General features: G+C 41.4%; 1 protein-coding gene across 1 annotated transcript in view; it reads right to left on the bottom strand.

The window, feature by feature from the left end:
- The window catches only part of GABBR2 (gamma-aminobutyric acid type B receptor subunit 2), a 466358-nt gene extending 442380 nt beyond the window's left edge, over window positions 1-23978 (bottom strand). Inside the window, exon 1 of the mRNA XM_058831970.1 lies at window positions 23664-23978. Coding sequence (XP_058687953.1) covers window positions 23664-23978 — 315 coding nt within the window. The remainder of the gene's footprint in view (window positions 1-23663) is intronic.

The following is a 23978-nucleotide window of genomic DNA, read 5'->3' as shown; positions in this document are numbered from 1 at the left end:
ATTGCCTATTGGTACCGCTTTGCAAAAAAATGCTGTAAATTCTCTTCATCCTTGGATGACTCTGAATAAAAATTGCACATCTTTCAAAAAGATAAATCACAATTCTGAGGGAGACTGGTGAATGTGCTGCAGGAATCTCTTGATGGATAGAGTACCTGGTCTGTGGAAGGCTAATGATGTCAAGATTTCCATATTTTGTAAATTTACCTACTGCTAGGTTTTTGACCCCATTAGGACAGCCAACAGTAACAATAAAAACTAGGCAAGAAAAAGTTCTTTTTATAAGCATCTCCTAAGACTTCTACATGACGATCACTGCCAAGTTTGAAACCATTGCTGAGGTACTAATAGCTACATGCAAGCATCCTTTTCAAGGCAAACACTTTGTTTTTGCATTTCATTCATCTAGTTTTCTCTGCTGCTTGGTATGTGAGTTGTGCTACAAAGGAGAGGCTTTCTGGTATTTCTACCAGTTCCTCCCATGATTTGCCATAAGAAAGTTCTTTGCTTGACCTTTTAATAACTAGGTCTTAGTCCCAGGGATAAAACCTGTCGCGTCACCAGGCTCTAAAGCACGTCTGTATTATAGCACCACTTTGATTACAGCTACCAGCACACCAAAGGTAAGAGAAACAACCCCCTTGACTTTTATGTTTTCCCATTGCATTTCTATCCATCCCACAAGTTATATGTCTTTATCAATACTGGCTTTCAGGTTTTGGGGAGAGAAGCTCACACTGAAGTCAATTACTTTGGCTGTGGCTGTGGTTTCTGTCTATGCAGACTTAAATACCAGATCTTTTCAAGGCACCTTTAGCTTGTTTCAGTAAAACTGTCCTTTCTGTAAATGTGAACTGGAACAAGAGTACTTTTCCCACTGTTATGCAAGTACCTATATGATTGCTTCAATCAATAAGGTTTAAATAATTTAATACATATCACATGAATATTATAAATGAATTCCATCTGCCTGTCAGATCTTAATGTGAGTTTTCTTATGTATCAAGAAATTCTTGTTTCTATTAGTTTTGTTTTAGAGAATAAGGACATCATTTGGAACAAAATGGTAAGTGCAATTCAATGTCCCTGTCTTCATAATAAAAATAAACAAATATTTATTGGGAGATAATTTAATTACAAAACTGAGAAAATAATCGGAAAAGCCTCATCGTTTTCCTTAAACATTTTCCTTAAATTGTTTTCCTTAACATAGTTTTCAGAAGCTCTTCCATTCCAGACTGAAATCTATGAAATACACTTGGTAAAGTACTGTAGCAATACTGGATCCACTCAGCAACAAGAAGCCAATTCCTAACAAAAATGTGAATAAGAATTCATTTCTCTCTTCTTCCTGTTGCTAAATACCTCTGGAGTTAACATCCCTCACTATAGCTTCAAGTCCCACTTCTTCAAATACTTCAAGCCCTATGATCACATTTGTGTCTCTAAACTTCTCATGGCTTAGCTGGTACTAAGCCATGCACTCCTAAAGGATTCCTGTGCTTGGAAGATGCTCATAAGACATCGGGGTGACATTTTTCCTGATCCTTCTTGTTTTAGAACCCTGCGAAACGCCTACTTCTTCTTCACAACACTTCATCGGCCTCCTGTTGATGACTCTTTTCTCTTGGATCCATGCCTCTCTCCGTACTGTGGGCAGATGAGAAATCACAGAGCACCTGGAGTCAGGGGTCATGGCAGGAGAGAGGAGCTCTGGAGCAGCAGTGATGTGAGCCAAGACAGAGCATATGATAACAGAGCAAAAAGACCCCAGCATGGGAAATGAGGGTAAGAGCCACAAATGGAGGAAATGAGCAGCAGGACTGAGTTCTTTGACTATGACGGACATAGAAGGTCTGAAGAATAACTTCAACTGGATATGAACAACCTGAGAAAACAGTGCTACATTCGTTTTTTAAAAAAATTCCAGATTACTTCTGTATAATTAAAATATTTACTGTGCATCTCCATCAAACAAGAAAATGTTTTTAATGGTATGGCATCAGCTGGTATCAGAGAAGTGAAGAGATGGTACCTGAAAGTAAAAGACACTTTTAGTTTAAAAGACTGCCTATGTAAAAGAAACGCAAAAAAGTTTAATTGTGATGCAAAGCCAAAATGTCTAATCCTTCAGTAGAACCACTCAAATCAACCAAGTGGTCTTGCCACCTCCTACTTTGAGACAAACCCTAGTTTACTTCTCCTGTAGTAGTTGTCCAGCAGGTCACCATTTTCGGAGCAGTGTGTGGGGCTGCCACTCTTTAGCCTTGCCACAAATGATTCAGAACTTAACAATAGACTTGGTGGGTTTTTTAATTCTTTGTCTTCACAAGGCCCCTGCATTGTTTTATCACTGCTTTACAGTGAAAGCTAAGGAAATTGCAAGATGTGCCTGAGTGACAGCAGAGTGGAGAAGTCACTGGTGGTATTTCTTTAGAGACTGACTGCACAAGTGACAAATTGAAATCAAGCAAATTGCTCCAAAAGCAACACTACTCACCAGAGACTTGGATCCATTCAAACATAATACACCAGCATAAAACCTTGAAGTTGCCCTAAACAAAGCATACTTAAATAGAGCAACTTTTCCAGAATCTTATTGTTCTGATGTATCTCCCTTTTTATTTTCAAATTCAAAGGGAGGCATTTTATGAAACTTTCACAATGAAGATCACTAAATATTTATGTACAGAAGGAGAACATCCATGAGGAGATATGAGCAGGGAGGTGCAGACCAGGATCAAGTGATTTGTGAAGTTTTGCAAGTGGTTTTCATGTTATTAGGAACAGAAAATCCCAAACATTGGATTTCTCCATGAAAGAGAATTCTGAAAATAATTCATTTTTCATTGACGGGAATGTTTAATCTTCATAAAAACAGTAATTCAAATTTTGATTTTTTTTTAAATTTTGAATTTAATACGGAATGTAGAGAAAAACACTGCCATCTAAATTGAAACTAATTTTGAAAAGAAAATACAAGAATATGCAATTTCAAAAATCATGTCAAGACTGTCTAAACTATCCTTCCTTGATTTTTGAAATTAAGGTGTGGTGATAGTAATGTGGTTTCCCAGTGTTTGTGATTTTGAAAGAAACTGTGCTCTGCATGAATAGTTCTCCTCACAATTTTCTCAGGAGCTGCAAGCAAGACCAGAGAGCAGGACATGTTTCCCCAGCATCACAACATTTCATCCATGAAAAGGCTTTAATTGGTGAAGCCCTCCCCAGGCACAGCCCCACAGCACGTGGCAGCAGAAGCCCATCCTCAGCTCAGGTGAGGGACAGCCTGCCTGACCACAGGGTTGGCACAGAAAAGTTTCCTGGTGTGCTCTCCTGGCCCCTGTGCTGACAGCACCCTGCTGCCCCACACACCACAGGATGCTGCTGACATGTTTCCAGGCTTTTCTGCCTACACATGAGAGACCAAAGAAGAGTATTTTGTGACCACTAAAGGTGAAGTGGGAATGGTGGGAAGTGAGCCCTCTGGACTATCTGCTGAAACCCATGGAGAGCCAGAGGTGATGGAAATGGATTGTTACTACAGGGTTTTACATTAAAATTCCCCTAGACATCTAAGGTAGTCTCTAGCTGACGTAATACAGAACTCCACATAGGAGACATCTGCATCTACACTAGCCAGCTGAGGTTTCCTCTATGCTTCACAAAAAGAAAATAAAAATAGGCTTTCTCTAGTATACAATTCTTTTTATCTTAAAAATAGTCACCTAAAATAGATTAGATGGATTTTTCCACATAAAAGTGCCTACTCCTTGATGACACAAGAACCCTGGCACACTAGCTGAAGGGAGATATCCCCAGGCCACATTTCCAAACCCAGGTCAGATGAAGCCCAGAGCCCCTCTGCCCTGAACATGCCTAGGAACATCCCTGATATCACAGAGCCAAACCCTCTCCTGAGCTGTCAGCCCTCATTGCATTCCCCAACCAACTCCTCTGCCCAAATTCCTTATGGCTCAGAAGCAGTAAAAGGAAAACAAAAATGCCAAGCCCAAGTAATTTTTCTCACACCAGATGTCTGCATGTACAGCACTCATATGGGTAAGGTGCATTAAACACAGCAGTTTCAAAGGCCTGAAATAAATGAAAGGTGACACTAAGAAGACAGAGTAAAAAGACAGAATTACATCAGTGAATAAAGACTGACTCTTCTGGGGACAAAAGTTAAGAAAAGCCACTGTCTTTCTGCTATATGAGAAGTAGCTCAAATAACATTTAGAAAGGGTTAACATAAGGCAACTGTGCACCCTTTGTGCAGCTCTGAAACCCTGCTGCACTGGAAACAGGACAATAAAGCTGAAAACTGTATACTTTTCATGACAGTTCAAAACAACTGTTTATAAGGAATTTAGCCAGGCTTATCATAATTTTTTCTTAAGTATATGGTTTGGAAAACAAAGACATATTGCCAGGAATCATAATTAAGTATTTTTTGGGTTGAAAAATATAGACAACATAGCACTTTTCTTCCTGTTTTCAGTTAGACTTTTCCAATAATAAGGATAGCGATATGACAATTTAGGAAAGCTAAAATTAGCATTTTGACAAGTGTTTTATGGTTCACAATTTTTATGCCTACAATCCTGTACTGAGAAACTGCATTCTGTGAGAGGCAAAATAGAATATCTTGTTCATGTGAATGCTAGATGTCAAGAACTGATTTGCCAAGTACATGGTCTTTTAATAACTTCCTAGGTCACCAATTTACAGAAGTTTTCTATCTCTCACATCTATGAAATGGGATGTTTTTGTTTCCTATGCCTGTCTTGGCAAACTGTTTCATGAAGCATCCCAGAATGCAGGAATGTGCAAGGTGGAGTTACACATTGTAACACAACGAGTTGCACACAGGAAAACCAGTCGCTGTTTCATCTTATTTACGGGAGAGTACTGGTGATGTATCCTAACATCACTGCAAAATGCCTGTGCTTTGAAGTAATTACTATACATGTACAACCCAAAACCAGTGTAATGCTTCAGTTTATTGCATCTTGAGCCTGAAGCAGATTTTTTTTTCTTATTTAGGTAGGATAAGTAATACGATGCCTTGAAATTTTCACTTTAGAAATAATTTGCTTATCAATGTCACTTTCAGTGACTGCTCCACTGCTGGGTTTTAGGGGGTTTGGGGGAGGGAGGTTTGCATTTGTTTAATAAGAATGAAAATATATGCCTTTACATGAGTTGACACACAGCTATCATGTTATTGTGTCATTCCATTACAAAGGAATCAGTTTACTAACAAAAAAAAAGACAACCAGCTTTTAAGTCAGTCTGGGATATGCTGTAGCTCTCCTGTCAGAAATGATACACATTAGGATAGACTCAGCCTAGTGTCAGCTAGCAATCTGAGTGCAAATCAGCGCTGCTTAGAAAATCCCAGTGGTAAAGTCTATTAGTTTGCTCAGGCCATGCCCTAATTACAGCATGTAAACCTTTCTTGTTAACACTGTTGCTAATAAAGCCCTGGCTTCACATTGCTTTAACCAGATGCTAACTCAGAAAACTAGGTAAGAATAGAAAAACAATTTTGAAGAACCAACATACTGTTTTTTACACAACAGTAAAACTATTTTTAGACTTGCTTAAGTCTAGTAAGCCTGTAAGAATCCACCAGCCTGATCACCCTGAGGACAGCATAGAAGGGGAGACTCCAGATGTCAGCCATACGGTGAAAGACAGAAATAAAGTGATACTCAGACAGCTCAATTATACCTGGCTGCCCACCCCCATGGGTGAAAATCTCAAGGGCATAATTTCCCCTACTGCACTAAAAAGCTGCTCCATGGCTGGATTCACAAATCTGCAGAAGGCAGCTTTTATGCCTTCCCACATCCTTTGTCCATATTTCAAGGATTTTGTCTGTATTTCAAGGATCTGAGCTCTCCACACAACCCAGGTTCAGCCCTCCTTCAGTTAGAGCACAGAAACAAACCCCCCCAAGCTGCCACTGCTTGGGGTGGCTGGAATAGAGAGATACATCAGTCCTGTTAACAGTGTCCTTCTGGTACAAATAAATAAACATTGCGGACATAGATGTACCATTTGATGGACAAGCAGCCATTTACCAAATTACAAGATCATTTTTATTTCCTTGCTTTTCATTCATAACGAATATTTAAGCTTTTTTTTTTTTTTTTTTTTTTTACGTGGAAGTGCTACACCATGAGTTTTCAAGGGAGTCCCACTTAAAAGGAATTGACAACACAGTAATTAGGAAATGCACATTTAATCACGGGAGACCTGAGAGACATCATTCAAAGAGAGCATGCCAGTCTCAGGTCAGTGCCAAAGCCACCAGGTTATAAAGTACCCTGCTGAAGGAAGTTTCCCAAAGGCTCCTGATTGAAACAGCTTCATTCAATACAAAGAATTCAGAGGGCTCTTGCAAGAATGCTCCCCTTGCCTCTTGATTACCACCCACATTCTGGAGTAGTGACAGCTTAATTAGGTGAAATGAAACAGTAGTAAAGGCGAAGACTGAACACCCTGCACAAAACATCCTACCTTTGGGCAGGGCAGTGCTCCCTCCTAGGCAACAGAGAATGTTCAAAACTTCAGGGGCTCAGGGTAGAGCACAACGCTCCTTCTTCTGCTCTGCTCGTGAATGAAGCTACAAACACTGTTTTCAAGCCCTGTGCATCATCATGTATTGGGAATCATGATTTCTTTCCATTTATTTCATTTCAGCAAAAGCAACATAAATATTTTTAGATGTAACTTTTCTCTCTTCCTAGTGAATGATGCCCAAAAGTCAATTATCTGCCCCCCTCATGGTAGATCTTGCATCTAAAGTCAAGTATCCCTATTTTCTACTTGAGAGGTGGCTAATCCAAAGGTTGTATAAGGTCACATGTGGCAAGTCTAGGCTCACAGCATTAAAAAAAAAAAACAGAATCAGCTCTCTTGCATTCATACTGAGAAACAATTAAATGCAAGGACCTCTGCAGCACGTCTGTAATCAGTACTCAAAACTCAGGAGTGTGTACTCTACTCTCAGAACCAGGAAGAAAAATCAGGAATTTTAAGGATTCACGTTCTGTTAATATGTTACAAGTCACCATGACATGTCTTTTGACAAGAGTTATTTAAAAAAACATAATCATAGATTACTTCAGTATTTTAATTCAAACTGGGAGGTCAGTGCAACAGAGCTGAAGTTCTGCAATTCAAGTCCACTGAATATTTATGTGGGGAAAAATATTTTGGAGTTGCTCCCAGACCCAGAAGCTATGTAAACACAATTAGCAAATAAACATCCACCTCCACAAAACTGCCCATAGCCCAATCGAAACACTGAATTTGAGCAAATAAAAGTAGGTTTTAATTGCTGTACACTTAACCTCATATCCACATTTTCCATCTATTTAAGCTGAAATGTAACTGAAATGTTACTCTTTTTACATGAGAAACTAAGAAACACATGTTTTTCAGGGCTGCATATCTATAATTACATGTCCAATAGGAAGATATAGACAAATAAACAAAGCAAATTGTATTAAAAGTAATTAACAAGACAGGTAGTTTCTTAATGAGAACATGTAGTTGATGCATTTGTGTTCCATTATTAAACATGGAGGCAATCCTCAAGTAATTTTATAGCATATGGGTTCATGTTTGTTATATGTTAAGCACTTCAAAAATGATACATAAGTGCTTATGAACCAAACACACTATTAAAATTACATTCTAATTTCTCCCTTGGCTAATTTTCTAGAGTTTCCAAAGAAGACATATAGTACCTTCTTCCCATTATATAATGCAGCACAACTGTTATTGGTGTAATAATGTCAAATTTTAATAACTTCATCATAACAGTACATTCCATGTTAAAAATTTATAGATAAACAAACATGTTGAGACACACTACTTCGCAACTTCAAAATATTAAGCAGCCTGGAAGTGTGTATGATGGTGGGTATCTGCCCACCACATACCTCTGATGCGGGAGACAGAAATTCATCTCAGTGACAATCTCCTTAAGAATACGTTTACAATCTCAGATCACTCTGATATGTGAGCTCCTCCTTTTAATTTTGCCACAATTCTTCTGGCCAGACTAAAAGACAGGTTTTAGAAACAGACTGCCTTAATTTCTGTACAGAAGATGAAGAGATATCTCAATTCTAGAAGAAGCTTCTCTCAGATTTGAAATTATTGTAAAAACAGATATCATCTCAATATATACAGCTTCTCAGAACCCTCATCTCTCATATCAGCCTCTAATTTTTTTTTAAACTGGCAAGCAAAGCTCTACACAACCACCCTGCTTCGACAGCACAGCACAGGCTGCTCTCCTGCCCATGCAGAAGCAGGAAGAGAAAGGCAGTGATCTGTAAAGCTGTCACCATGGAAAGCTGGAAGAACAAGATGCAGAAGACAGTGCAGAAGAACAGAGTCACTCGGCAAGCCATGGATTTGGGAATGACTTTCTGGGTACCTCAAATGCTCCTCAAGAGCTGTAGATGTTTCCCAAGCCCCCCTAATTCGCACACTCTTTATTATTCCTGCTTCTAGCACCAGGGGGGCACGACTGTAAGGCAAGATCCACATTGCAGTCAGGCATCCACCCAAGAGCCCAAACACTGCTGGACAGCCACATTTGCTCTACTTCAGCAGAGCAGAGTTTGCCAGGAAGGGGTTCTGTCACAACCATTCTGAAGGGCTCACAGAGGAGGCTCAAACACTGCACAGTTCTACACCTACATCCATTTACCTGTGTGTCATGGAATGATACCTGGAGTTCATAGTTCTTCAGCATCCATCTATGCTTGTATAAATGTTTCAAGGCTAAATGGACCGCAGGCAACACATCTGCCGTTAGGTTTTTCTGATCAATCAGGCAGCTGTTGGGTAAAAGCCCAAGAAGAGAGAGGCGAGTCCGATTCAGTTCCTCAGAGCACCTAATTATTAGTAACATAAACAGCATCAGAGTGTCTAGTTTCCAGCTCCAGAAAACCATCTTTTTTTGTGCTTTTCTTCTTTTTCTTTCTCTTCCCCAGCAGTCCACATGCCTGAAGAGAAGGCCTTAGATTCCCCGGTTGCCCGACATTTTGCGGCTTTCCTTTGCTTCAGTCAGCTGTGTCCCTCTAAGAAAGCAGCTAATTGTTATTAAAGGATAAAGACCTCTCTACGACTGGCTTTTCCAATTTGGACAGTAATCCAGCTCACAGCAGTGCTGTGAATCAATACTTCACAAGAATAATCTCTAGGCAAATTGCTCTGCCAAGTCTAATTTTAAACATGTGTCATTTTAAACATTCTGTAGGAGAAATATTCAACCATAGGTGACAAATCAATACACGAACTCGTATGATTCCTTTGAAAATAGATAGTCTAGGGGTTGATCAAAGTAGTTGCATACTGAACTCATATTTGAGTTGCATACAGCAACCTGTATGCCACTGGGTCAGAAGATTGCCTCAGTTTATCTTGCACAAACACATTTTCTGTTGGCCTCATACACATCAAACAGAGAATATGAAGTCTTGCATATCGATTTTATATATTTCTAGTGCAAAAGCTGCATCAGCTCAAAGCTGTACATCCGTTTTGTCAGAAACCCCATGCTTTCCTTAAAATCAGTGGTAGTTGTGAGAAAACTCAGCATTCAGGCCTTCTCCTCCCATCTACAGGCACATAGCTTTTGACAGGCATTTCACATATTGTTGTAGCTAGCTAAGTAATTTCAACACACTATTTGCAGTTTTCCAAGTAATATGCCAGGCTACGAAATGGAACGGATGCTGTACACGCAGAAATGCAGAGAAAATAGTAATGCTGGAGAAAATCTTCCCTGCTGCTAATCAAAACTCACCAGGGTGAGAAGGGATTATACATGGGATCACCGCACCATAGAAGATCCTGCACCTCTGCTCCCCAGGACTCACCCCTCAGAGAAGCAGCATCTTCCCTGCCCATTTCACAGCAGCAATGCCTCTGTTCTTGTGGAGGCAGCCACCTGGGCCACCCCTCTCCTCCATTCAACCAGCCAGCTCTCCCCATCTGCAGGAAGCCCCCCACACCTACTGGCATGCTGTCATAGGCGAGGGGAGGAAACCCAAGGGCCAAGCCTAGGGGTACGGAGAGGAAGGAAATCTGGGAGATGCTTGCTTCTCCGAGTAGAAAAAAAGCTCTGACTTTCAGCAAGACTCATTATATATGCAGCTGAAAAGCAAATTGCTTCACCGTTTTGTGGAAATTCAAGGTTTCAGAAGAATTCCCTGTGCCAAGCTGGGATGGAAACCCAAAACCTCAAAGGTTTTCATGACTCAATAATCTGAAAGGAAAACAAATGGAAGGGCTCATAAGCAGAAGGTTAATTTGGTATAAATCAAATTTGAAATTATATGTTCAGAGCTTGGCAATTTATTTTGTGAATGGCTGACATTTTTTAAAAAAAGAAAGCATTAGTTTGCTGCAGAAAGTAAGGGTAGCTTGTCTAATTTTAATTTTAAAAACACGGTGTTCCAGGTCAACAAATTATTCTGAAACTGACGTGCAACTAAGAAGTTTTTTACAGAAAATCTCCACATAAATTCTAGCTATAAAGATTCTAATTTATAATTACAATATATATGTCACATGACATGAGGGCATGGAAGTAAATAGATAAATTAAAATGAACGAAATAATAATGTATAAATAAGCACAGAAGTCTACCTTGGGCCCAGCAAATGGCTCCAAGCAGGAGACACACTCAATTAATCACTAACTGTCCACAGTGACCCTTCTGCCAATGCACCTGTGCAAGTGGATGGACAAGAAACGAGCTCAATGCATTCTTACACACAAACACAAGGTGAAATAGAAATACCCTTGCTTAGGGTGAACAAAACAACTTTTGCATAACCTTTGTGTTTTTTCATCACCATTACCCATAGTCAGAAAGCAGCAAGGCTGTGTGGAGCCCTTCATCTGGGAGATACTGGTTTTCTTACTGTACAAGGCTATGGCCAAATCAAATGCAGGAAGATCAAATTTTACTATGGATATTTCCTAAACTGAGAAATTTAACACATTGTCTCGGCACAACACTAAGTAGGAAGCACACTCTCATAGTACAGTCTGCATAGCAACAATTTAACACAATGACTTAATAGGTATTTTCCATTCCAATGCCTTATGATTCTATAATGTGATTACTGAAAACATAATTTTAAAAACATTTTTTTTTTAACTTAAGATGAAATTCTTCCCTGAGCAGAGGGCAAGTATAGGCCAAGATGTTGCTTAAATCCCATTTAATACCTTTCTTAGAGGCTTTAAATGGGATTTTGTTGGTGAATAGTCCTTGGACCAGCCTTCCTTACCAGCATCATTTCAGCATTGACTACACTAATGAAGAAGAGAGGAGAGGAGAGTAGGCATTCCTGCTGCCAAACCTCAGCAGCTAAGGTCTTCTTCCTATGCCCAGTTCTCACCAGCTAAGTGAGAACATGAGGCTCCATTGAGTCATAGCTTTGGCTCACAGGTAGGTAACAAAAAAAAATGTGGTTTGACTATCCAATACCCTTCTTCAGCATTCAAAAAGACACAAATCTGTCACCACCCTTCACTGAACCCCTTGTTGCTTAGCCAGTGCTTTTAAATTCATGAGAGGGCAATGGCGAATCATAGGTGATGAAATAATTTTCAGCACCATATGGATGGACACACATTTAAGGGAGCATCACCTTATTCTATAAATTCATGACCAGCTTCAACCTAGACTGGTCTTTTTCTCTTCTGGTGCTACTTCTGTGTGCCCTCAGCACTGCTGCATGCCTGGCAAAGGAGCAAACAAGATTATGAACTAGAGCAGCCTCCTGCCACTGGTGTCCTGAAAATCTGTTTCTTGACAGAAATATTTAATTATCTAACCAGACAATTGTTTCTTACATAGTATTTTTATTGCTAACTAATCCTGTAAAACTTGCATCAAAACAAGTTGATGTTTTTGTTTTTATGAATAAAATAGCTATATTTGCCATGCTCATGGTTGATCATACAGGTATAATCTTAGTTTTCAGAATAGCATCTCCTGAAGCTTAATACCTACACAAGCATATAACTAAGCCTCTGTTACTGATGCCTTGAGAGGGCTGACCTAGAACAGAGGCTAGACAGAGTAAAGAATAAAGTAGGCATTTATTGAAAGGCCTTAAAGGATACACCTTGGGCAGTACAAGAGCCTGGCCAGGGCTACACCCAAGATGGACCTAAAGATGGTCACAAAATGGACAACTGGTCATTAGGTCTCACATTGCTATAAGTTTTGGTCCCTCTGCATATTTGGGTTAACTGTCCAATTACAGCTTCAATTTAGGAAATCCCACCCTTCCTGTTTTCCCTCTTCAGTCCACCATTGTTTGTGCTTTGGGGCCTGAAACTTGTAACGATTATCCTTGGTATCAAGCTAGAAAAGGAATTGCTTTGTCTACCTACTCCGTGAAGAGAGCTCACTAACACTTAATATGAAGCTCAAAACTACACACCTAGGCAGCACAGAATATGAAAAACATGAAAGCTAAAACTTAAGGCATCATTTCACATTTGAAGATAGAGTCTTTCAAGTGAGTTTGCGCAACACCCTCAAAATTTACTACTAAAATATAACAGTGGTGAAATTTTAAGATGATAAATCAACTCACTGCATCTTACGTACATTTCTCAAATGTGAAGCCTTTGAAATAGCACTAACTTTGAAACTTGATTTCAGAGTCAGAAAAAGAAGGTCGTTTGACTTTAAACACTGCCTTCCACACTGCTTTGGGGAGTTTTACCAAACATCAGTCACTGTTGTTCAGTACATTAAAGTAGCTTTTGTAAGATTTAGCTGAAAACTTAGGACAGAGCTGGTGACCAGATGACTCACTGTTGGCATCTCCTTTGTGAGTTCCACACAAACTGAGTAATATTCAGAGAGGGGAAACTGTAGGAGGAATTGTGCTCCCTTGTAGAAGCACAATTCCCAAGAACTTAAAAATAGAAAAAACCCCGAACACCTGGCATAAATGTGTTGTCCATAGCCAATACTTTCTAAAGGCAAAAGGAGAGATCTTTTCAGTGTTGTCCTCCTTGCCACATTATCCTCTAATTTTATAGCATTTAAAATTCAGTTCTCAATCCCCTGATCAGTATTTCTGAACTGTAAATCACTTAAACAGTTATTAGTTCATGTAAAAGCTTGATTATAGACTGTATTAACTGTGTTAAAGGCTGGCTATATATTTAAGCTATATGTCACCTCACGCCTCCCACACACAGCTTCCTCCCCCTTGAGTAACACCCATTAACATTTATAGGATGTTCTAATCCCAGCCTCACATGTTAGTTTTTTTCAAAGCAGGTTATCATTCACCCTTTCTGTTCCCACGTGTCTCTGCTCTTGTTGCTTAATCGCTCAGTATAATTAAAGTACAGAGCACTCTTCTTTCCTAAGAAGCCTTGGTAATGTACTGGAAACCAACAAATTTATTGTGGATGGCAACAAGAACTCCTGTTCTGACAATGAGACCAAGCCTCTACCTACTGCCAGGAGCAGCTTCACTATCAAGACACTACTATCTGCTATAACATGTCCCAGCTTTTTAAGTGGCTGCTATCCAGATAAAATTATTTACCTCCTATAGCACCATCCAAATGCACAGGCTACCTACATCCGCCTGTCCTGCCAAGTCTCACTAGATTTGCTTGCAGCTGGAGAGAGATTCACTTTGAGAGAGAAAATGAGAATTTAGTTTTGCCTCAAACCCTAGTGTCTCACTCCTTGTGTGTAGGCTGAAAATCTCTCTACCTCGTCTCCCTCTTTCCCAGCAGTGCAACACACAGAGATCAAATTAATTTCCTCCATTCTGAACAGAAGGCTTGAAGAAAAGAGATAAAATTACTAGTGTATACGGTGAGATTACTCCTGAAGTAATAGATGAAATTCAGTGGCAGCATTTTGAGAATGAAGATGACAAACTGCAAAAGACTGAGAAGAAACACACAAGAATACATAAAAGGCTGAGAAAAAAAAAAAACCACATGAAATTTGCAATTCATTCTATCTAGTTTAATGTTCAGAGGTGGCTTAATCTGTAACTTGCTCTATAGTGGATGAAAAAATAATTTCTAATAATACCAAACTTTTGAACAGTTAAGGAAAACCCACTTTCTACCCTTTGGAAAACTATCCTCTTTTAATGAAATAACCTTTGTTAGATCTGGTAAAAAAATATGTCTGCTGCTGTAACTTCAGCAAGGGCTTCTGCTGACATTGAGATAACACCTCCTGAAACCCACCAGTGACATAATCATGCCAGGCATAGAGACCTGCCTTCAGTAATAAGGCCCTAGGGACACAGTACTCCCACCATGTCACTCCTTTTGTTTACTTCATGCAAGCTGTTATTTTTGCCAAGGTCAAACACACCATTTTCAGAGAAGTGTTAATTATAAAAATGACTAATTTTTGATTGTTTTTTTAAAAATACCCATACCTTGCAAATTTCTCAACTGCAAGATCCTTGAGATGTAATAATGTAATTTAAAAAGATATTTAATAGTGCCATTGATCCTGAAAGGATTTCTATCCCAAAGGCTGAGTGAAATCATCATTTTATTCCACCAGGCAATTTGAAACTGTAAAGCAAGTAAAGATGAGTGCCTTTGTTCTTAATTAAAAGTGGCAATTCTAGGTCTCCTCCTCATAGAAGCATTGCATTTTCATAGGTGGGCTGGCTTTCTAAAGTGCTGAGCATTCAGCAATTCCCACTGTTGTTGACAGAAAATGCAAATCACTCTGTGCTTTTGGAAAGCAAATCTTTAGTTCAAGGACCTAACTAGAAAGTCTTAAAAAAAATAAAGTAAAAAAGTTACGTCGTAGCGGATACTATTAGCATGCTTTCAGCAAAAAATGAGGAGCTGAGGGGAGCTTGGCCAAGTTTAAAGATGCAAAACTTTCTGTATCACTTTATATATAGGCAGCTATTGGAACTTAATTTATTTTGCTACATCGCACAAAGTCTTGCTGCCATTAGCACATCCCTCCAGATTAGATTCTCACCAACAACATGGAATTTTGTCCTGCTTACGATTTTTAGAAAGAAAGAAAGTGGATGGGGAAAATTAGAGGAAGTTGGCTTTCTCTCTTGATCAACCTCCTGTAAATAATTAATACTTCAGGCTTGCCAAGTTCACTGGGGAAAATAGAAAGCAAAACCCAATTTTAGAGTACTTTAAAATCATATGGAAGACCCCACAAAAACACAGAGCTTGATATTTTTATACTATATGTGCATACTAAAATATACCTACACGGTGCTGGTAAGATAAACACAAGTACACATCTGAATGGCAATGCTTGAAAAATGTTACATGTTGCATTTTATACCACACTAAGTGTTAGTCTGTCAAAAATTGTCCCTTCATATAGAGTAAAGATAGTAAAGAAAGAGATTTATTCTTTGCTAGAAAAACACTTAATTCCCTGTGAAAACAGGAGCAGTAAACAGTGGAAAGGAAGTTAATTAGCATCCCAAAAGGGGCCTCTTACTACTTCTCCCTGGAGGTTTTCGATGTAAAATGGTTACTTAGACACCTATTGTGTGTATGAATCTTCACATAATTCTGTAGTTCAACGAAGCTGCAGCAGAAGCTGAGGACTACCCTAGGTAAATGGTAAATTAGAACACATAATTACTTTAAGGACATAAAAGATTCAACAAATAGATTCTTTTAGAGATATGTGGTGGTGTTTATTTGATAAATAAAATAAAAGAGATAATGGAAATAACTTACACACGGTAAGTTCCTCTGATGGGCATTGTGGCAAAAAGGGTCTTACAAAAAAAGGTGGGGGTAGAGAAGAAAATCAGTTCAGCCAAGAATTCAAAAAACGTTCTGCAGAAGCATCTACTCAGTGACAGAGCACATGAGCCTGGCAGACCCAGCTTGCAAAGAAGCAAGCATACAAGGATTTCACATAAAGTCTGTGTGACAATCTGACAAAGTGAAGAAGTCTTCTGATTCCATCATGATCCAATCCATCTGAGTCCTTCATACAAAGGGAGGATCCCCTAGACAGCCATAAAAGTCAGGAAGTCTTGATCCCCCCTCTTTTGCTGGTGATGTCTCGAGCCTGTAGCTGGTAAGGTATTGCAGGGAGGGCAGTGTATGTAAGAAAAAAATAGGAGCTGCCGCTCTCACAGCTTCAGTGGCTGCAGGGTCAGCAGAGTTTAAGCTGGAAATAACAATGGACTTTTAAAAGGATTTCAAACAAACCACAGAGCAAAGTTGTCCAGGGATAAGGAACTGGGGGGATCCTTAAGACAAGATCGAAAGGTTTTCTGAAGTACATATTCTAGCTTGCAGCAGAGTGGGCAGAAATACCCAGCTGAAATACATGGTCTGTATTGTAAAATGTGGATAATTCTAATGGTCCTTTGATCTTAGAACTCATTAATTATTTAAGGAAAGTAGCATGGCCATCGTGGGGAACCTAAGTTTTCTAATCCTATCACTCAAAGTCATGATGTTCACTTTAAAGCAATTAGTCCATTATCTGGGTCTTCATCTCTCAGAAGCCTCAGTAACAACAATTTGGACAGCCCTGCTGAATTAGCCCCCATAGTCTTCATTCTTTGTGAGTACAGTTTTCAGGCAGAAGGTGAAGATTTGTCTTTAATTTGTTAGCTTTCCTCTTCACATTTGAGCAAACTTACTTGAAAAATACTATGGATAAAACTGTCAGAAGTAAACGCTGATGATAATGAAAAATTAATGGCACAGAAATTGAGCATCAATCACTGACTTAGCAATGACATTACATGGCTATTCCATCACAAGGGGAAAAAAATAAATTAAAAAAAAGTGTTTTACAGTCAGTATGTCCTATTTCCACTCAGCAGGCAGTATCAAGCAGTCCCCAAATCCAGATCCAGATCTTACCCACAGCAAAAGCCTTTGCAAGTAGAGAAATCTCTGCTTAGCAAAGAAGGCATCCCCTAAGTGTCAGCAGCATGGCAAGGGGAGACACAGGGTGACTGAAAATGTAGTCCACCTGTTCTTAGAGGCACCACTTTCTTTAAGTCATAGTAAAGGTGCAGCTGAATGAGCTTGCTTCAGGAGTCAGGCTACTGGGCCATTAATGCTGGAGCCCAAGAACCGCAAAGGTACTGCAAATCTCATTTCTAGCTCAGCTAGACCCACAAATCAGAGAACAGTGCATCTGGCTGCTGAAAAGTTTGAGGCTCTGTCACTGGTTTAGTTCCAAGATTCCTAGTACAAAAATAAATTTGAAAAAATGTGATGTAAGTGCACTGCACCATCTCAGTTTGGAATCCCAGTTTGAAATAAGCTTCCTGGGATATATGGAACTGCTGCGTATTAACAGACATCTCCACAAGATTGAGTCATAGCTGTGCTCACTGATCTCAGTACACATCTCTGCTAAGCCCAGCTGCCCCAAAAACTATCCCAGTCACAAGGAATCATGGGGGATTTTCCTCTGTTAACTTCCACCACTTGATTCCTTGAGCCAGGCCTCTGCATCCAATGGTTCAACCCTTCCTAAGGAAAAGAATCTCCTCTCCTGTCATAGCAATCATCACCACTTGAGTTTTCATGAAAGACCTACTTGATTCCCAGATTCTATAGTTTACTCAAAGGCATTATTCTTCTGCCTCATGCCATGGGAACATCCATAAAGCAATGAAATTGAAAGCAGAGAACAAAATTTGATATGCAATTATATTTATCATCATACTCAGATTATTAATGCAAGATTGTGTTTTGTAGCCTTGACATGCAATGCTATTTATGATGTCATTCCAAACAGTTATATGTATTTAATTAAAACAATATAAATGGTGTATCAACAACTTTCTTTGTGAATGCCACCATTAAATCTCTCTCATCTAGCTCCTTCCTCTCTGTTTTCCTGTTGCAAATATTTTTTTCATAGCTATCACCAGGATATTACACCCCATCTTTTCCATGAACTTGAGTAATTAACTCTGGCTGATAACCATATAAGAGGACAGGGCTTTCTACTCTTTCTTCAAATGCAAATAGATACTACTTCCTAGATTTATTCCAAAAAATAGGTTTTTCCGTGCTGATGGAGCGTGTTTGGCATTTGAATCAAAAGATTCCATAACAGTGTGTTTTGCAGTATGCATAGGATAAGTTATACAAGAAATTGCAAGACATATGCCAGAAACTGGCTTTAATCTTTTTGCAGAGATATTTAGAGGATATACATTCTGCAGGTCTGGGATCCGCACCCAGAGGAGTGGGTGCAGTGAATACATGATTTCTCTCCTCTCCCCACCCACATCTTAACATCAGCGGAGAAGCCAGCACAGAATTAACATAAACACTTAACTTTTAGATTATTCCCTCCAAGTTTACAAAACTCCAAAGAAAAAGAAGGTTATGTCGTAAACGGAGTGATGTTACGCGGAAGTCAAAGGGGACACTGACTATTTAAAGAAGGATGTCCCTTCCAAGAAGAGTGTCGCCAGCAGAGCAGACAGTGACTGTCACCATACAGGCAGTGTAGTGCATTTTAATGCCTCGCTCTCTGCAAATATCAGACAGCACAAGTACTCGGTAATATTTAAAGGTAAGAAATTACCCAACTACCTCAACATATGCCAAACACACACTCACCTGACGATACAAGAACAAATGTCTGCCAGCTCTGTCTGCTGTAAACTGGACCCTCTTTCAGGCCCTGACATCTCCTGTGTATTCAGCTGTTACCCTCAGATGACCACAACACTGCCTAACCTGTGCCACTGTGAGCCCTCCAGAGAGTGAAGTAAGGCTCCAGACAATTTAGTGCTCAGAGCACTCACAAGCATGACAGGGCTCACCCCCAGAGACCCCACTTGACTTTGGTACATCATGCTTCCTCTTGCAAATCCAGGCACTGCTGGAGGGATTTGGATCAATGCCTCCTAAGACAGAGGGCCTAACCAGCACATCACATGCACTTCTTTAGGGGGTGGGGGTGCCCTTGCTCAGCCCTGTTACAGTAATGGTGGAGTTTTTCAGACAGCAGCCAGCAGATGTTTATCCTTCTCTGAGGACTACCATGTGGAGCTCCAGTGGACAGACACCTTATTCTGTACTACTGACATAAACCTGCTCTCCTGTATCCAGAATGTGTTCTCCATACTTAGCAAAAATGAATAGTTCTCTTACTTCCCCCTGTGGGAACAAGACATGAGTGGATTTTGTTAACACCACTCATGACTGGATTTTCTGGAACAGGAATCTTTATTTGGGGGCTCAGGGTCCTTTAAAACTTAGAATAGCTGGTAAGCATTACTCAGTTGGGTGCACAGCCTTTCTTAAGCTTTGAGAGTTTTACTGAAAACACATGTACTTTTTTAGCAAAAAAGAAGAAGGAAACAAAGTCATAGTACACCTAGACTGTAATTTCTTGTCAGATAAATTAGGAAAGGCACTTTCTACTTAGTTACAGAATAGAAAAAGGCAAATATGTATCAAATATCAATAAGCTCACATTTTCCTTCAGATTTTGTGGAGTCCTGTGCATTTTCCAGAGCTCACTTCTCTATGCAACCCACTACTTAAAGGTATTAGAATGTATTATTTCACAAGGATGAGATTATATCATGATTACCACAAGGTATTTGTTGTAGTTAGAGAAAATTAAACAATCTCATCCCCCTAGTACAAATATTCTTTCCTCTGTGTTAATATACCCACTTACTTCAGAAAGACTATTTTTTTAGCTTGTGAACACTCACTTTGATCTTCAGAAACAAGTTCTTTTTTGACTATGCATGTCTAGATTCCAAACAAACTCATACTGTCTGTGTACCACTTGCAGAACTGCTCCTACAAGAAAACAGAAAATTCAGTGCCTATTTGAGGGTAGATGGCCCAATGTAGAAGGACAGATATCCAACTTCTATTAACTACCCTTGCATTCTTCCACAATGCTTCTTCCTCCAGTTATTATATGGTCAGTTTTTGCCAGATGCAAATCAAATACTGTTGAAATTGATAATAGGCTTCACTAGAATGATTAATTCCTTTATTTTAGGCTTTTTTCCTCCAAGAGATGTGTGTCAGGGTGCTTATACTGAAATCATCTTTCCTGATTTATGTGCTTTTTGAGCTATATCTAGTGTTTGTAGAGGTTTTTCTTTCATTATTTTGCAAATATTTCCTTGCTTTTTTAACCAACTAAAGCTACAATCACAGGGATGAAAAAAAAAAAAAAAGAACAATTGTATCATGGTTGTTGATTTGAAGCCATAAACTATCAAGCACCCCTAACTTCTAGGACTTGGTCCAAGGGCCGCTGGAATCAGTGCATTACTGCCATTAATTTCAATAGGGTTTGGATGAGACTCTTTAGAGATGATCACTTTATAAATTCTTTCATTTCTAAAATAACACAATTATGAAATTTTGCCCAAGAGTCTCATCTAGAGAGAAACTCCCACTCTCATTGAAATGAACAGCACAAAGTAAAGTCACTTAGACCAGAGTTCTGCAAATGCCTACATTTGAGCTTTGGTTTATTGGCTGAGTCTGCATAGGAATGCCCAAATAGGTAAAGACATGCCCATGAAGTAGCAAAATAGACTGGATCGGGATCACACTCCAAGCACATTTAAAGATAAAAAAATACTCAAAACAGAAGCCTTTGCATTTTTGTACGTGATGTAACCTGTGGTCATATTTCATAACAAACATGTAATTCACACAATCTCAACTGAGACATAAACTAAACATTGTACTTAAGTGCTTAATTCAATTTAAATGCTTTGAGAAACACTAGAGCTGCTGCTCATATCCTCAAAGGTTAATGAGTTCAAGTGCTCACAAACAGCAGCTGACCTTAGAAGGCACACTGCAGTTCTTCAGATGGTTGGTCAGAAAGGGATTATAATGCTTCCTTATAACAAACCAGAACTATCAAGCCAGCTAGAATATTCAGTTAAATCCTGACAGAATTAACCTGAATGCATAATATTTTGGGATTTTTTTTTCTTTTCAATCTAGTCTGCTTATTTTCATTATTGTTTTTCACAAGCACTTAGTTAAAGCATTACGGGAAATTGCAATACAAGGATCAGACTGCAACAACGAGGGATTTTGGAGAGACACAAGGGAGAATACTTGAGTTAGTAAATCACTGCCATACATTTCCTAAGCATTATAAATACACTAAAATTATTTCTCAAGCTATTAAAGAAATCCCATGTGTTCAAGGCTCTACATTCTCTCTTTCAAGAGCCAACAGTGTCACAAGCACCACCTGTGAAGCCCTGAGAGGGAGAACTACTCCCTGGTCTCTGATTATGCAATGATAAGGATCCAGGCCCTTCGGGCATATCTATTTATTGGCAGCCTCAGAAAATAGGCTGAGAATCAAGTGGGCACAATGAGCCAGCTACCATCCTCCTTACTGTAAGTGCACCAAAGGAAAAAGGTAATGTCTGAACCGAGGGAAAAAGTTTGTGCTGCCATTAGGTATTTAATGGCTATTCCAGGCAGTAGTCCATTCCGTTTGGGTACAGTCAATCTAGTACTCTTCATGGACACTAACTTATTTACTTGTCACTGTTAAGCACGCAATAATGATCCAACTGTACTCCAAACATATATGTTTGCCTGACTTAGCATTCCATAACCATCCATTTATTAATTGCTCAAAAGCATTCAAAGCAACACAGCAAGCTGGCAACATGACCCTGATTTCTTATGTCCCTGGAGTACAAAACAGTAAAAATGCAGTTTTTAAGAAACTGATACTCATTCCAGAACAAACAGGGTAATTTTTTTTCCTGATTATTTTAATGATCACTACCTAGTTCAGAACCCAAAATCTCTATTAAGAATGTCACAATATTTTGACTGCAATAAAGTGCAGCACCTTATTGATTAAGATGTTACTGTATGAAGAAGGGACATCCTGCCTAGGCATCTCTAATTCCTATGCATATGGTTATTTTTGCAATAATTCTATCCAAGGGAAGAACTAATATAGAATAACGTCACGAAAACAGGATTAGGAGAACTGTGATTTTTTTTCCTAACATGCATCTCACTTTATGAGACAAGTAATGCCATTCAGAAAATCCCCCATAATTCTTTTCATTACAATTGCAGAGTTCCCTGAGATTCATTTTTTTAAGGAAACAAGCAGCTACTCTAGGTTGATCTTCCCTGTATTCCCTGTCAGTATCTAGTCTTGTTCACACAACACAACAGGATGGCAATCTGCTCCTTCCTAAGTGACATCTTCAGCAGTGTTGCCCTCCATGCATTTCTGCTCAGAGAAATCCAAAAAAGAAAAACCACTACGACAAATGTATATCAATAAAAAGCAGCCACCCTGGAAGGAGAGGCTTTTGGTAGTCATTTCAGGGACGGAAACACCGTCACGAAGCAGTACAGCCTGTCACTGCTGCTCTCAGCTTGCTCCCCCCGGACCCTGAGAACCGAAGAGGAGCAGACAGGGGCTTCCTTAAATTACAGCCGGGAAAGATTTTCAGCAGCCACTTGCTTTACCGGGGGTTGTCTTGGAAGCGAGCCCCGGCCGCCAGCATTACACAAGAAGCGACTGCCATCTTCAGGGGAGCCCCGGTACCGGACCCGCGCGTATCCTCCGCAAACACACAGGTACTGAAGTTGTGACAAAAACCAAAGGCAGTTGTGGGCGGGTGGTAGTGGCAACCAACTCGACAAACCCCTCGCCTCGCTCCCTGCCTCTCTCTCCCAGGTGAAGGGAATGTGTGTCCTCGCTCAGCGGGGCTCCCCCGTCTCCCGGCCCTGACGGCCGGCCGCTGGCAGCGCTCCGAACGGGGGCAGGCATCCCGCCGCGCTGGCGGCGCTCCGCGGGGACCGGCACTGCAAATTTAGTTCTTCCCGAGAAGCGAGCGCCTCCGCGCCCCGCCGCCACCGCCCGCCCGCCCGCCACGCACCCCCGGGGGAGCGCTCAGCCGCTCCCGCCGGAGGGCAGGGACGGGGGGAAACTCAGCGAACCCCTGCGAGAGCCTCCCCGCCTCCTCCTCAAGCTACGGCCGCGCTCGCTGCCCTTGGCGTCCCGCCGCCGCATGGGATAAGCCGGGCTGGCAGCGTGAGCCCGTTGGCGGAGCGGGGGAGCGAGCGGAGCGCCCGGCGTGCATCTGTTGCTGAGCGGGTGGCGGCTGGCAGAGCGATGCGGCCGCGGCTTCGCTGGGCGAGGCAGCTTTCCTCCCACCGGTGTACGTGCGTGCCAAGGGCAGGGATCCCAGCCACCGCCACCGCCAAGCACCCCCGCCGCCCGGGCACCCGTCCGGGCCCACCCCCGCGCTGCAGGCGGCTCCCGGACAGGGGCGCTCCTGGGGCGGCGGGGCGAGCCGCAGCTGCCGGGGCAGCCGCTCCCGGTATTACCGGGAGGGCAGGATACGGCCCGCCGGCCGAGCGTCCTCCCCCTCCGCCGCCGGTCCCCGCACATCTGCCGGCAGCCTGCGGGGCCGGGCGGGCAAGGCGGTTCGGAGGCGGCGCGCACGGCCCCGCCGGCAGCCGCAGCCCCGGCCCGGGCGTCCGCGCTGCCCTTGCGCCCCTGTACCCGCAGCGCCCCGGGACTGGGCGGCGGCGCCTCCCCCTGCGCCCGGCGGCGCGGGGGCCGCGGCGGTCCCTACCTCCGTGTCGTAGAGCCGCAGGTCCAGGAAATAGGGGTTGAGCAGGGACTCGTTGCGGATCTGATCCATGGCCAGCTGCACGGCGGGCAGCACTCCCCGGCCGATCCTGCTCTTCTGGTCCTCCTCGGACTGGCTGAGCGGCATCAAGCCCATGATGGAGATCGGCGTGGTGGCGTTGGGGGGCAGCCCGGCCGCCCCCCGGGAGCTGCCCCGCGGCCAGCCCCAGCCCGGCGGCGCCCAGCCCAGGCACAGGAGCAGCAGTAGCATGGCAGGGTTGGAGGTGGCAGCGGCCGGTCTCCGCGGGGAGGGATGCAT

The sequence above is a fragment of the Poecile atricapillus genome, chromosome 2 (assembly GCF_030490865.1).
Source record: "Poecile atricapillus isolate bPoeAtr1 chromosome 2, bPoeAtr1.hap1, whole genome shotgun sequence".
Taxonomy (NCBI): domain Eukaryota; kingdom Metazoa; phylum Chordata; class Aves; order Passeriformes; family Paridae; genus Poecile; species Poecile atricapillus.
Note: the sequence above shows the minus strand (reverse complement) of the source record. Positions and strands in the feature narration are given on the sequence as shown.